The sequence below is a fragment of the Lynx rufus genome, unplaced genomic scaffold (assembly GCF_022079265.1).
Source record: "Lynx rufus isolate CCGP_SWC_20201006 ecotype Redwood Valley unplaced genomic scaffold, mLynRuf1.p SCAF_2, whole genome shotgun sequence".
Taxonomy (NCBI): Eukaryota; Metazoa; Chordata; class Mammalia; order Carnivora; family Felidae; genus Lynx; species Lynx rufus.
In genome coordinates this window covers 212,727,064-212,741,483 of record NW_025814834.1, presented here as the reverse complement: position 1 = coordinate 212,741,483, position 14,420 = coordinate 212,727,064, and the positions used below count along the sequence as shown (strand labels likewise).

Here is a 14,420-nt window from a genome sequence, read left to right as displayed (position 1 = left end):
CAGGTTCAGAGAGGTGGAGGCATTTTCCAGAGGCCACTTAGCGAGTCAACAGTGGATCAGGGCTGAAACTCAGGTTCCCGCATCCCAGTGCCGTGTCCCTGTTCCTACCTCTGACTCCCGGCCTGGGGCCTCGTTCGGGTGGGAGGACCTCCCCAGAATGGAAGGGAAGGTGGAGTCACAAGGTGCCACCATTCCTGGAAATGGCCGGTGGCTGGCTCCAGGAAGCAGGCGGTGGCATCCACAGCCCCGACCAGGGGGCTGCACCCAGCCTCCAGGGAATTTCAGCATCGTCTCCGGTTGTCTTACTGCCGCACCGGCTCCCACGCACTTTGCCTCCCCTTTACCTCTGGCAAGAGTGCAGAACGTGAGACAGTGACTTCGAGTGAGCTGCACTCCCAAGAACTTCTGGAGAGTTGCGTAAGACTCCTGTGTGGCCTAACCAGCTGTGGGGACTGCGTTCCAGGACATCCCTCCTGACTGGTGCGGGAGGAAGGGGGTCTCTGCTCGGACCCGTCGGCCCCCCCTTGACCGAGCTCTCCTTGAGGGAGCTCTCTGGACCCTCTTCTTGTGAACTCACTCGGGGTTTTTCTCTACTGCGCCCTGGAGGCTGCTGTTACCACGGTTACCAGCAGGCTCTAGGCCACTGAACGTGTCCATGGCTCTCCGTCTTGGCCTCCTCGACCTTTGGCGACAGTAGATATTTAATGCTCCCCCTTCCTTGACATGCTTGCCCTTCTTGCCACCGCTCTCTCCGGGCTTCCCCAGGTCACCACTTGCCCCCCCCCCCCCCGCATCCCATCCTGGGTCCCTGCACTTTTCTCTGTGGCCCCTTTCCCTTTCGTGAGCCATCTGGACCCCCCAGATGCTGACCAACCCCAGAGTCCTGAGTTTCGTTTCAGCCGCCCACGTGACCTCTCCTTTGGGTCGAGTACACACTTTAAATGGAATCCCGTGCAAACTGATCTCTCTCTGAAGCGTCTCCTGCCATCTTCCCATCTTGGCTAAAGGCAGACCATCCTGCCCCGGGGTCTGTCCAGACTCCAGTGTCTTCCTGGCCCCTGCCCCAGCCCTGACATCCGGTTCATCAGCAAATCCTGTCTGCACCACTTCCAAACCATCCCTGGAGTCGGCCGCTTCTCACTGCCACCCCGGGGTCCAAGCTGCCATCCACTCCCACCTGGATGACGGCAGTCGCTTCCTAACTGGTCCCCCTCCCCCTCCCCACTTCCATTCTTGTCATCCTACAGTCTGTGCCCAACACAGTGGCCATGCCGGGTCATGTCCGTCTGCTGCCCAGAAGGACAACCTGGCTCCCACCTCATTCAGGGGTCATGAGACCCTCCCTTCTGCCCCTGCTTCTCTGACATTCCAGGCAAGTTCCACCTCAGGCCCTTTGCACGTACCGTTCGCACCACCCAGCCCAGGTTAGGCCCGGGTGTCCAAGCAGATCCGTCTCCCACGGCCTTCGGGTTTGATGCACATGGTTCTGTGAGGTGTTCCCTTCCGCCTTCCGGCCCTGCCTGCCCCCGCCGTGCACTCCTGAGCTCTCTCCTCGACGTCACTTCTCTCCGTGGGGGTCACTACAGTGTGGCCTGCCGCCTTTTCATTTATTCCCTTTCTGACTGAGGAGGTGGCCGGGGAAGGTGGAGGTGTGATCCCCGTGCTCCCTGCTCCGTATGCCTCGTTCACACGTGCTGAGCCGCAGTGACAGCTCATCCCTGGGGTCGGGGTTAGTAGCTCTGACTAATTGAATAGGCTCTGAGGAGGTGGCGTGGGGTGCTCGGCCCCCCAAGTGGCAGGGAATGGGGGCCGTCCTTGGCTCGGCCACCCTCCCTCACCTGCGGGCTCCGAGCTTACAGTGCACGTCCCCAGTCTGACCAGTGATCTTCTTGGACGATGGCGTCTTTTGCTGTTCATGAGCTTGGGGTTTCTCTGCAAATTGCCTCTCTGTGTCCTTAAACTATTTGTTTAGTGATTGGATCGCCTTTGCCTGTTTTTTTTTTTTTTTTTTAAGTTGTTTTGTTGTCACTTGACTCCCTCTCTGGTCCCTGCACCCTCTGTTCTTGGAAGGCCCCAGAGAGGCTCAGGTGTGGCTGCTGAGTCCCCTCCCTGGGGCTCCAGGAAGGCTGTGTGAGGGGACGGCGTGCCTTTGCCGTGACCCATGAGCTTATGGAGACGGCCCAGGCAAACCAACCAACCCTGGTAGGTCCTAGGGGTCCTTGAACTGGAACCTTCCACTCTTGGAATCCTCTCCCAGCCGTGGCCTTCATTCCTGTTTCTTCAGTTTTGTTTCTTGCGTGTAGACCCACGTGTCCAACTGTCCTCCTTACCAGAAACCAGTGGGGGCTGAATGAGAACGGGGTGGCCTGGGGGCCAGGGGGGCCCGAGTCTTGGCCTTGCGCTGGCATCAGACCCCCTTCCGAACCTGGGTGTTTTTCCCGTCTCGGCCGCACTAAGTCGCATGCGGACTGGGTGACATAAAGAACTGTCTGTCTTACTTCCCAGAGCTTCCTTGGCCAAGCACCTGGCCGGTGGTGGACCCCCTCCTGTGTGCCAGGCGAAGGTCCAGGTGCCGGGGATGCGTCAGTGATGAGAAGCCCCCCTGCGGAGCCAGCGAACAACCCAGTAGACTCTGAGTGTGTTGACGGTGCTGCACACGATAAAGGAAAAGGGCCTGGAGGCCTTTGGGAGGCCGTGTTGCAGCTTCAGACGGAGGGAGGCCTTGAGTAAGACCGTGAGGGAGGGGCGAGCCCCATGAGGACCTGGGGGGGCCTTCCTCAGCCCTGGGTAGGATCACTGGGGAGCTCACAGGTACCGACGCCCCTGCCACCCCCAGAGACGCTGACGCCACGGGCCTGGTGCGCAGACCTGGCCTCCCCGTGAGTAGCCGGGGCTGAGGGCCTCTAGGAGGAGGGCTGTGTGCAGACGGACAGAAGGACAGACGTGTTGAAGCAAGCCCAGCACGGCCCGGGTAACAGGAGCCCAAGGGGGCCGGGAGGCGATGCGCCCCCCCCCCCCCCCCCCCCGCCGTGTGTCGAGGAACGAGAACGGGGTCACTGTGCTGGGAGCCCGGGACTGACAGTTGCCGCAGGGGCGTGTCATGATCCAGGGTGCCTTTTGGGAAGGGGCAGCTTGCTGTTCTGTAGAAAGATGGCAGGGGAGGCCGCGCGTAGGAGCCAGGAGGCCGGTGAGGAGGGGGAGGGACTTGGCCGGTGGAGGGAGGGCCTGGCCCGCCTCCTGCTCTGATCCGCCACGTCAGTCATCACGTCAGTCATCACGGCACCAGGTGCCTCCCCCGTGTCCTGAATTCTTAGAAGGCCAGTGACCTCACATCCCGGTCCCAGGGCTCTTCCTAGCCCCGCTCTGCCTCCAGGCCAGCAGGGATGGTGTCCCGAGGTTCAGAGGCCCGGAGGCAGGGAGGTGGGCACGAGGATCGGGACTGACGGCCGTGCCGCCCCCTCCTCGGGCCGTGTCACTTGGCAGGCGCCCACGTCCCCGCCGACTGCCACAGTGCAGACACCGTGCTGGTGGATGTTGGAGAGTGCCAGCTTGTCCCGCGCTAAGAGCTTCCTCTGAATTTAATGGATGAAATGGCTAGCTTTGCACATGGGGAAACCAGAGCCCAGAGAGGCCCCTGACTTGCCGAGGTCACACAGCTAGAGAGTGGGAACCTCGAGTCAGGAGGTCTTTGTGTGTTAACCGCTACCTTGCTGGGAGCTGGAGAGATACGTGGTTCCCGAGATGCTGTTTCTCAGCACCTGACATCTCAGCTCTGGGCAGCCCCCGGGCTCTCAAGAGTTCTCTGACCACCGGAAGGGTTTTGTGACCAGGTGTCCTGCTGGATATCACTGCCCCAGTCTTAATAGGACACATCCAGGTGGTGACTTGGTGTCTCCCCAGAAATTGTGGTCCATGGAACTGAAAGGGCTGGGCTCTGCTGCCCCAGGAAAGTCTCCGAATCTGTCTGAGCCTCAGTGTCCTCATCTGTGAAATGGGTATAAAAAGCGCTTGTTCTCCCTACATCTTGAGCTGCCGGGAGGGTCCAGAGATAATAGCAGAGAAAGAAAGTACTTGGGAATTACAGGGGATGTGTGTGTGCCGGCTGGCGTTGCCCTCTGCTGGGCCTGGCCGTGCGCTGAGAGGTGGCAAGAGGGGCCTCCCTTCAGGCGCTTTGGCCCCCACCCCCCAATGTAACCTCTCCAACCACATGGATGCTGAGGGAGGGGCTGGGGAGAAAGCTCGCCCCCTAGCGGACAAGGCTGTGGTTGCCGCAGCTGCAGGAGCCTGAGGGTGGAACAGGTGTGCCAGGGAGCAGAGAAATGCCGGCCAACTGGAGAGGGCTGGGAGGCCAGGGCAGTTATCTTTGACGGATCTGGTGTCTGAGTGTTTAGTAGATGGGTAATGATGGTGACAGAGGGAGACGTAGACGTTGATGATGCAGGGTCTGCTCCCCTCCATTGGAGACATTTCTGCAGAGAGGGGACAGTGTAGGGGGATCCGCGGTGTCCCAGGACAGGGGCGTGCAGGTGGGCCAGGTTTCCAGCCAGCTGACTGTCTCTCCCACAGTCGGGTCGGCTGCCTGAGGGGCTGTGCTCACATTGGGGTACCAGCCAGCCCCCAGGCCACCCCATGGGCCTTGTGACCCTGGGGCTTTGGTGGTCCATCTGGGGCACAGGCTTGCCGCTGAGCATTGGGTCTTAGTTTTCTGCCTTGAATCTTGCTCAGATAGTAGAATAAGCTGACCACGGGCCTCGATCGCACAACTTGGGGGAGGAATTCACCCCGGGGGCAGCCCTGCGTCTTGACTTGGGGGCCAGATTCTCATTTGTCTGTTTATACGTTTGTTTGTTTACGCGTTCGCTTACTTCGTTTATCATAACAGGTGTTTCTTGGTGGCTGCAACTTTGACGCGGTTAGCGTTTGGATTGTTGTGGAACGTTTAGCAGTATCCCCGACCCCAGCCGCCAGCCGCCAGTAGCCACATCCCTTCCCTGAGATGTGACGACCAGAAATGTCTCTGGACACTGCCAAATGCTTGCCCTTGTTGAGAACCAGCGATCTAAACCCTGATGTTTCAGCTTCGAGACTGGCCCCATTCCCATCTCTCGCTCCCTCAGACAGCTGGCTCCGGGCCAACTCCCGGTGCAGGTGATGTGCCCGGAGTGTTCACCCTTCCTGCTTTCCCGCTCCCCTCACCTTCCACCTCTCCTGTCCGGAGGGCCTGCTCACTTCCATTCTTCCGTCTGGGGACAGAACTGGGACCTGAGACAAGTTACTTAACCTCTCTCTGTGCCTGTTTCCTTCTCTGTAAATTACGGCTAATATAGTAAATGCGCCTTGATAGATTGTATGTAGAGGGAGATAGTTGATGGACGTAAATACTTAGCACATTTCCGGCGTATGTGTGGTTCTTAGTCAACACATACTTATTTTTGTTGTGCTGAGTGGGTTGTGCTACGATATATCCGCAAGCGAGACAGAAGCCCTGACCTTGGGATTTCGCGGGCCAGGAGGGAGGCAGATCCGTTATGTTGCAGTTGTGACTCAGTGGAACAAGTGCTGTGGTGGGGAAGCCCCAGGGGGCAGCGGGAGCCTGCAGAAGAGACGCCTCACCCAGGGGTTAAAGAAGGAAGGCTTTCCGGAGGAAGCGGTATCCCAGCCAGGACCTGAAAGATGAGTCTGGGTTTGCCGGGTGAAGGGAGGGGAGGAATCGTGGTCTACGTTACCTACCTTTAAGAAAAGTTTTAAAGGCTTCCCTGGGAAAGAATAATCGAATTTAGCGGGCTGTGGTAGCAGATAGGGCCGGACCCGTGTCCCACGATCCGGGCTCAGAGATTCCCGGAATGAACGTGCTTGGCGCAGCGAGGCTGGGATAGGTGCCAAGTGCAGCGTTAGTGGCCTGGAGAGGACCCGCTGCAGGTGCTGGAGGCACCTTGGTACCAGGAGCCTCCAGATGCTTCCGAGGGGAGGACGTGCCTGGGAAGGCAGATGGGGAAACAGTGCAGCCGCTGTGTGCACAGCAGGGCTACGCCCCCAGCTCGCCCGTCCCTCTGCGGTGGGGGGGGGGTCCCCAGGACACCCCTGCCAAGTGCCGTGTCTCGGCACCCAGCTGGCAGATGCTTCCGCCATCACTTTCAAGGGGACGGAAGGTGGTGGGCCGAGCGCGGTGGAGCTCCCGCGGGTTGTTGAAGCTCACCTGCCGTAGGCCTCGGGGTGCTGTCTGGGGCACCGGGGTGGGCCCCTGGTGATGGTGTGTGTCGTTCTCTCCCCAACAGCTACAGTCTCCGCCTGGCGTCCCGGTGTCCTCCTCCAGCCGCCCCGTACATCACCAGGCAGTGTAGGAATGTCAAGGCGACGGCTGCAGCCCAGTTCCAGGGACCCCTCTTCAAAGAGTAGACACTTCGCCTGCTCCCTGACAGGTACGAGGAGGGTGGAGCAGCTTCTGGCACTGTGTGGGCGGCTCTGGGGCCCGGGAGGGCTGGGGCTTGGGTCTTTGGGCTGGGCTGGGAAGCAGGGAAGAGGGTGGGCCTGGTGTGTGCCGGGTGGAGCCCCTTCCTGCAGGTAGGTGCGGACCCTGGACCCCGCCCTCAGCTCTGCCACTTACTGGCGGTGGGACCTCAGCAAGATACTCAGCTTCTCTGAGTCTCAGTTTCCACATCTATAAAGTGGGGGTGACCTACTTCATAGGTTGTGAGAATTACAAGGGTCACATGTACGCAAAACATGTAGATCAGCGCCTGACACATAGAAAGCATCAGGTAAGTATTAGCTCTTGTTACTGATTGAATAAGAACAGCAACAATAACCAGCATTAATCGAGACCTCCAGAGGCTTTAAGCCCAGAAAAGATCGTGTAGTCTTTATTCGCACAACGTATTTGAAAGTGAAAGTAGTACTTTTCTGTAAGATACAAAGGTTAAATTTATGTTGAACCAGAAGTCTCTTTCTAGACTGTCTGATGGTAAAATCTGAATTCATTTATAGGAGCCGGACTTTCCATCTTTTGAGGGGAGGGCTGGGCTTTGCCAGTGACTTCGAGTAGGCTTGGGCTTCTTTTGTTGGTGACACGGCACATCTTCCTTCCTTGTGTCCCTGAGACCAGCCTCTAAAGAAACGATTGGAGGACTGCACGCACCTGTGCATTGGGGCACCGGTTAAAGATACCCCGAGGTGCAACTCCAGATTTGCTAAAAAGCATCCTTGGTGTGCAGGGCCTGGGAATCTGTGTTAGCAGGTGGCCCCGTGATTCTGGGACGCACTCAAGTTTGCGGATGCCTGCTTAATGCAGCCAGGGTCGTTCAGAATGAGAACATCGCTGTTTAAGGCAAGAATGGGCTGAACTCTGCAACTCTGGCGTCTTCTGTGTTCTACTTTCCTCCCTTCCACCTGCCCTGATGCCCACAGAGTGCACTCACTGCTTCCTTCCTGAAGCTGCTGGAGTCTCTGGGCTTGGCTTTATTTCTCTGGGGCTTGGGGAGGGGAACGGAAACAGAATCCACTTTCCCCAGAGAGTCTGTTGTCTTGAGCCAGAACCGAGCCCGCGTCTCCAGCACAGGCTCCTGAGAGGGCTCACGGCCCTGAGCTGGGGATGCTGGGGAGCCGAGTTGGAGTGGACGCTAGGATAGCACCCAGCTGGAAGGCCCGGGAGATCGTCCCTCCCCTCTCCCATCTTACAGATGGGAGGATTGGGGCCCGGAGACGAGAGGCTGGGCTGGAGTCTGCCAGAGAATGGGAGTCTGTGCCAGGATAATTCTGGGGCCCGGGACGTCCCTGTGGTGGCCGCTGGAGGTGTTCTTTGCAACCTGAAGGAGAGCCAGGTGCAACTGGGCTGATCCGTCCGCAGACAGGGTGCGTCCATTGGCCACTGCAGTCTCTGGTGGTGACACAGTGTTGGCCAAGCGTTGCTAATTCGGGCTCTGCCCAGGGGCCAGGGCACGACCCCGGAAGTATGCCTTGTCTTCCCTTATTTTCAAACAGGTGCAGCTTCCCCGGCAAGGTGCTCAGGTGAATAGAAGCCCAATGTAATTAGCATCTGCAGTTAACAGCCTCTATTCACCCATCAACAGTGAGCATTCGGAACTGAATGGCCTAATTTCTAAGTGACTGGCACTTGCCCCTTCAAGTCTTAAACTTTCTTATGTTTCTAATTTGTATTTACAACAAGCCTGTTGTGGATCTATCTATATAGATCTATCTATCTCTAGGTACATATACGTATATACAAATTAAAAGAACACCTTATTTATACTGTTTGTCTTGCTCGGGCCGCCATAACAAAATACCACAGACTGGGGCTTAAACATGCAGACATTTGTCTCTTACAGCTCTGGAGGCAGAAGTCTCAGGCCAGGGCGCCGGCACAGTCCTCACCAGAACCTTCTTCCAGGCTCACAGAGGCCATCTTCTGGCTGCATCCTCCGTGGTGCAGAGAGGAGGCCCTGGTGTCCCTTGTAAGGGCACTAATCCCATCACACGAGGGGTGAGGGCTTCCTCATATGAATCTTGAGGGGGACACAGTTCAGCCCATTGCCGTGTTTAACACATTTCCAGAATGATTTTTTTTCAGTGCTGTGACAAAGGATGTTAGCGTGGGCAGGGCATGTAGGTCACAGAGAGGCAGTTGGCAGAACTGGGGGCAGAACTTGAGTCGTCTGACTCCTAGAATGGATGGTGGACTTTTTAAGTGGCCTACGCTTGTCCCCTGAGACCCCGTGTGAGACTGTGTGTGCAGTGGGGTCTGTTATGAGGAACGGGTGACATCCTGGAAGCGCCCAGGCCCCGGGACTGCCCCTCACCTGTTGCTCTTGCCGGCTTAGAGGCTCTGACCACTTTACTCGACGGTCCGAACCGAGCTAGGAGCTCGGCTTTCCTCCTGTGACTGTTGTCTGCGGGCACCTCCCTTTTCTGGGCTTTATCGGTGCCATGGGCAAAGCCCAGAGCTTTCTGTTCGCTTTCAGGTATAAAACGTGCCACTTTGCCCAGTCCAGCGTGAAGCCTGCCCCTGCACGTCCTGTCCGCCTCTGTCTCTTTCTGTTGCTTGGGGCCAGCTGCACTTGGGCCCCGGGGTCTTCGAGGGGACGTCCGGGGAAGGGACTGGCACCTCTCACTCATCTGGCTGCCTCCGTGATCTTCCCCTCAGCTGTCGCTGGCCTCGGGGCAGGCTTCCTAGCGCTGGCCTCTTATGGGGTCCCAGGAGTGGGGTGGGTGGGGTGTCTCCCCCTGCCCGCCTACCTGATAAGAGAGCTCCCCTCTAGCAAATTCTGCCCAGCTCCAGCACCAGTGGTCCAGCCCACGGCCCCTGCTGCTGGGGTCCCCTCCCTGAAGGGCTGCCCCTCGGGCTGGGGACTGGTAAGATGGCTTCTTTTGTGGGTCCCGCTCGATGACCCACAGGTAATACACACATAACACCAGCCACACCGGCCCGAGGACATGCAGGCCACTCCATGGCTGGCCCCTGTCTCTGCGTTCTTTTTCTCCCCCGGCTTGTGCGGGGATGGGCCTGGGCACACGTGGGCCCCCACCGGGAAGGGAGGCCCCCTCTCTTGAAGGCGCCCTCCTGTACTGCAAGCGGTCCTCCTTCCAGCCCCATCAAGAGGTTTCGGGGGGTGGGGGTTGGAATGGATCGTGGTCAAGTGTGCATTTTCTGGAAGCAAATCCTGGCTCCAACAGTCCTGGTAGGTACTTCACTTCTCTGCGTTTCAATTTGCCCATCTGCAAAATGGGTTAATGGTATACCTGTGTCATAGGTCTGCTGCAAGGACTGCGTAGGTTAGTACGTGAGACGCCCTTAGGAAAGTGGCTGGTGTGTGGTCAGCCTGCCTTGAATCAGCCCTGCTGTTTCTGCTCCCACTGAGTTATCAGAGTAGTGGTAGGAAGAGGAATCGTAGTTGTAGTAGGAGTAGGAGTTACAGGAATGATGACCAGGTCCATGGGGTGAGAGAACGGAGCCCCTGAACTTGGCCCAGCACAACGCCATGCTCCTATTCCGCCCAGCGCAGCAGAAGTTACTGAGGACTGACTCACGAGCCTGGCTCTGTTGTCAAGTACTGCGAGTGGGGTTTCTGTGCAGGAGGCGCGCAGCCCAAGCCATTCGCTATGACGGAAAGCACACGTGGGCTCTGAGGTGGGCTCGGCTTGAGTTCCAGCCCCGCCTCTGCCCCTCGTTACCAGCCTGACCTGGTGAAAGCCGCTTGCCCTCTCTGAGCCTCTGTTTCTTCCATGCAAGATGGGGATCAGTGTCACCTGCCATGAGGGTCATTGGGACCATTAGAATGAAATCAGGTGATAGTGTAATCACTCCGGAAAAGCCTTTGGCAGTATTGATTGAAGTGGGACAAACGCATCCCCGGGACCCAGCAGTTACGCCACTAGGGAGACACTCAGCGGGTGTGTGCACACGCATGGGAGAGCTCCTATGTCATCCGTGCACACGCTACCAGCCAGCACTTCCACTTGGCGCAAACAGGCACGCATGGGCGCCACACGTGTCTTCCAGGCGTAGATAAGCGAGTCCTAGCCGCCCGCATCCCTCACGGTGGCCCCGGATCGGAAGCTGCCCGCTCGTGCACTGGTGGGGACCAGCTAGATGAAAGTGGCAGGATCCTGCGGTAGAATCTCCCAGCAAGGAGGTGGACAGAGCTGCACGCACGGGCTCCAAAGGGATGAATCCCCCAAATGCACCATGTGGAAGAAGCCCAGACGGGAAGGATGTGTGCTGGTTGATTCCATTTACTTCAGTTAAAAAACGGACAAAAATCAATCCCTGGTGATCGAGGGGAGGTAGTTATTCTGGGGGTGAGGGTTAGTGCTGGTCCTAAAAAGGAGCCTGGGCTGGGGGCTATGGGGAGGTTGGTCACGTTCTGTTTCTTGATCTGGGTGCTGGTTGCACGGGTGGAAATTCATCAAGCTGTGCTTTCTTTCTGTCCGCGTGGTGTATGTCAGTAAATTGTTGCATTAGAAGAACTGACTGAGCTGGTGCTTCAGCAGCCCAGGGAAGGCACTGAGGATGCGGCCACTGTTACCATTTTTCTTTTCTTTTTCTCCTTCAGCACCTGAAGTGACCTGGAGTCAGTGAAGCCAAAGGGACTGGCTGGCCCTCTGCCCCGCAGGGAGTACCGACCTATTCCAGTTTTACGAGCCTGCGAGAGAAAGGGAGGGAGTGTGTGCGTGCGTGGGTGTGCGTGTGCGGTCTTCAGACGAGGGTCCCAAACCCCAGGGAGGCGGGAAGGCAGCTGACTCCACAGCGTGGACGACACGTGGGTGCAGCCCCTGGGACCGTGTTCTGCAGCTCAGCCTTCCTGCTGGGGTGGGGCCTCTCCTACTATGCAATTTTTCAAGAGCTCCTTGATCCTGCTTTTTGCTTTCTCGAGTTGTCTTTTGCCATGGCGGGGACTGTGGTCTGGCTCAGGGGTCAGTTCTAGGCCTGTCCGAGGAAGGCCTTCAGGAGGAGGCCGAGTCTCCTTTCTCACCGCCCCACCTTCCCTAGCCTTCCAACGTCTCTGGGAATCAACGGCGTGTAGACACGTCAGAGCCTTGCTGTCGACCCCCTTGGCCTGCGCACTTCGAAAACCCCCCTTCTTTGCCTGAGCTGCTGGCTTGAGTCGTCTCCAGATTCGAAAGTCTAGTCAGTCCCTGGGCATCTGGGAGAGAAGTCCCCGCCCCCATTTGCAGACCTGGTTGCCCCCTTGGGAGAGGCAGGGGATGGGATGGCATGTGGCAGGAGGGGGGGGTCTCCCCAGTGCTTCTTTGCCTCACTTGGGACCATCAACATGTTAGCGACTGACCTTCCCAAATTAGCTGAAAAGGGAAACAAACAAAAATTGGGAAATGAAGATAAGCGGGAGGGTTAAGAAGCACAGGGGGAAGAAGAAGAGATTTCTAGAGGCCACCAGTCGCCTGCCAGGGAACGATGGAGCTGGCCCCTGCTTTGTGCAGGGACAGCCCATGTCTCGGAGAAACGGGTGAGCTGAGCTAGGAGTTTGGACCCAGTTCAGTGAGGGTCTTGGGTTTTGTGCCTTTGGGGCAGACCCCAGACACGGATGTCTGAGACCACTTTGGCGCTGTTTTCTCAGCTCCGTTTTCAGTAGTGATGTATCAGACCCACAGTGGAAGGAGAGAACTTGGGAGAACATGAGTGGTCACACACAAAAAGGGACTTTTTTTTTCCCCCAGGGCTACTATGGTTGATCTTGCAACTCTGTAAATATGTACGTAGACACTTTTAAAAGCACGTATTTATGTCCCTGACTGTAAATGCCCCCTTTTTAAAGTTTTATAACTTGTGTTATTTAATTACTCAGTCGACTGGCTGCAGTGTAGGGTCTGATCATGGTCCGGGAGAAAGGTCTCACGAGATCCTCACATGGACAGAAAAGTGCCGATGGCTGGCCCGCATCCCAGTTTTCCGTTTGCCACCCAGCTACACACCATTGTTTGTTGTAAATTCCCATAAGCTGGAATCCTTTTGCCCACTCCTAAAATTCACCCTCACAAGCATGGAAAGCTGTGGCTGTTCCTTATCCTCACGATACGATTTTGTCCCATCAATGTCGACACTCATCTTCTCCGTTCTGGAAGGTTTCCCCTTTCAGCAGCAAGGAAGGCTCACGAACCCAAAGCTTCGAAAGTTCACCTTCAGCCGATGGTGAATTCCAGGAAATGTCGCTGGGGGCTGGGGGCCACTCGTTTTTGCATGCGCAAAAGTGCCGGTCAGCTTTCCACCCTCTCAGACTAGTGGAAAGGGTTACACGAGTGTTCCGATCGCGACAACGGGGGTGGTCTTCTAAAGAGTGGTGTTTGCTGGTCAGTGGTGGTTTTGGGGGCGTGGGTTTGGATCACGGAAGAGGACGGTTCTGTATCTGCCATGTGAAGAAAAGTAACAATAAAAGTGTGAAGCCCGATTGTAAGGAACAAGCCTGGGAGTGATCGTTTTGGTTTCTGTGTTTTGTGTCTTCCATTTTGGCGATCTCTGTGGGGCGTAGGGTGGGAGTGGGATGAAGCGGCTTTGAAGGCCCCCTTCCAGCCGTGAGAGAAAGCCGAGGTTTCGAGGAAGCTCACTGTGGAAAAGCCTACCTGGTGAGTAGGGTCACTTGCCTTCAAAACCCTCTTCCACCTGCCAGCTAGTTAGTTAAGCCATTTCACTAAGGCTAGAAAGGCCTCTGTGATCATACATATATTCTTAGAGCAGCTTTATTGAGCTCACATTCACATACCATACAGTTAACCCACATCATTGTACAAATCAGTGCTTTTTAGTAGTAGAGTTGTACACCTGGCACTGCATTCAGTTCTACAACATTTCCAGTCACCCCAATAGAAACCTCCTACCCAGTCGCAGTCACTCCCCCTTTCTCCCCAAGCCGCTAGCCCTAGGCAACCACAAATCTACTTTGTATCCATGTAGATTTACCTCTCCTGGACATGCCACCGAAACGGGGTCACGCAGCATGTGATCTTTTGTGACCAGCTGCTTTCTCTTCGTATAGTATTTTCAAGGCTTACCCGGGTTGCAGCGTACATCGCTTCCTTCCGTTCTATGGCCAGATATCCCTTTGTTTGGATGTACTCGTGCAATATTTGGGACTTACTTAACACTTAGAAAAGGGAATCACTCACTGTTTATCTATAGGAATTCGTATCTAACAGGTCCGCTGGCTCTTACCTGGCAACTGTTACCTCTGCAGCAGTGCCTCTAGCTGTTGTTCTAGGGGCCGTTTACTGAGAATTGCCATGTGCCACCCATTCCCCACACATTCCCTCTCCTGTCACAGCAACCCAGCAGGACAGGTACTTCGACAGCCATCTCACAGGTGAAGAAACCGGCTCAGACGCATTAAGCCATTTGCCCAGGGCCACACAGCTGGCAGATGTAGACTGGGGGATTGGATTCAGCCCTTTCCGGCCCAAAGTGCAGTATTTCCTACTTGCCTCTCGCTGCTGCCTCTCATGTCACCCTTTGGTTTCTCCAGCTCTCAAGCCACGTGCAGGTAGAAACTGTGTACAACATGGGTCAGTCCCCCCCAGCTCCCCAGAACAGCAGTCAGCTACTGGACTTCTCCACCCCAGACTGGCCATAAGAGAAGCAGAGGTTTAAAAGTATGGGTGAAGATGTCCATCAACTGATGAATGGATAAAGATGTGGTTTATATATACAATGGAACATACTTGGCAATGAGAAAGAATGATATCTTGCCATTTGTGACAACGTGGATGGAACTGGAGGGTATTATGCTGAGTGAAATAAGTCCGAGAGAGACAGATCTGTGTTTTCACTCATATGTGGAACTTGAGAAACTTAACAGAACACCATGGCAGAAGGGAAAGGGAAAAAAATAGGTTCAAACAGAGAGGGAGGCAAACCCATAAGAGACTCTTAAATACAGAAAACAAACAGGGTTGATGGGAGGGGTGGGGGAGAGGGG

General features: G+C 56.2%; 1 protein-coding gene across 7 annotated transcripts in view; it reads left to right on the top strand.

Moving 5' to 3' along the window:
- Positions 1-12,912, top strand: part of PRDM2 (PR/SET domain 2) — a 109,002-nt gene extending 96,090 nt beyond the window's left edge. For all 7 annotated transcript variants that reach the window (XM_047082921.1, XM_047082926.1, XM_047082923.1 and 4 more), the window contains 2 exons: positions 6,276-6,419; positions 11,049-12,912. In XM_047082921.1, coding sequence (XP_046938877.1) covers positions 6,276-6,396 — 121 coding nt within the window. In that variant the 3' untranslated portion in view covers positions 6,397-6,419; positions 11,049-12,912. The remainder of the gene's footprint in view (positions 1-6,275; positions 6,420-11,048) is intronic.
- The last annotated feature ends 1,508 nt before the right edge of the window (positions 12,913-14,420 follow it).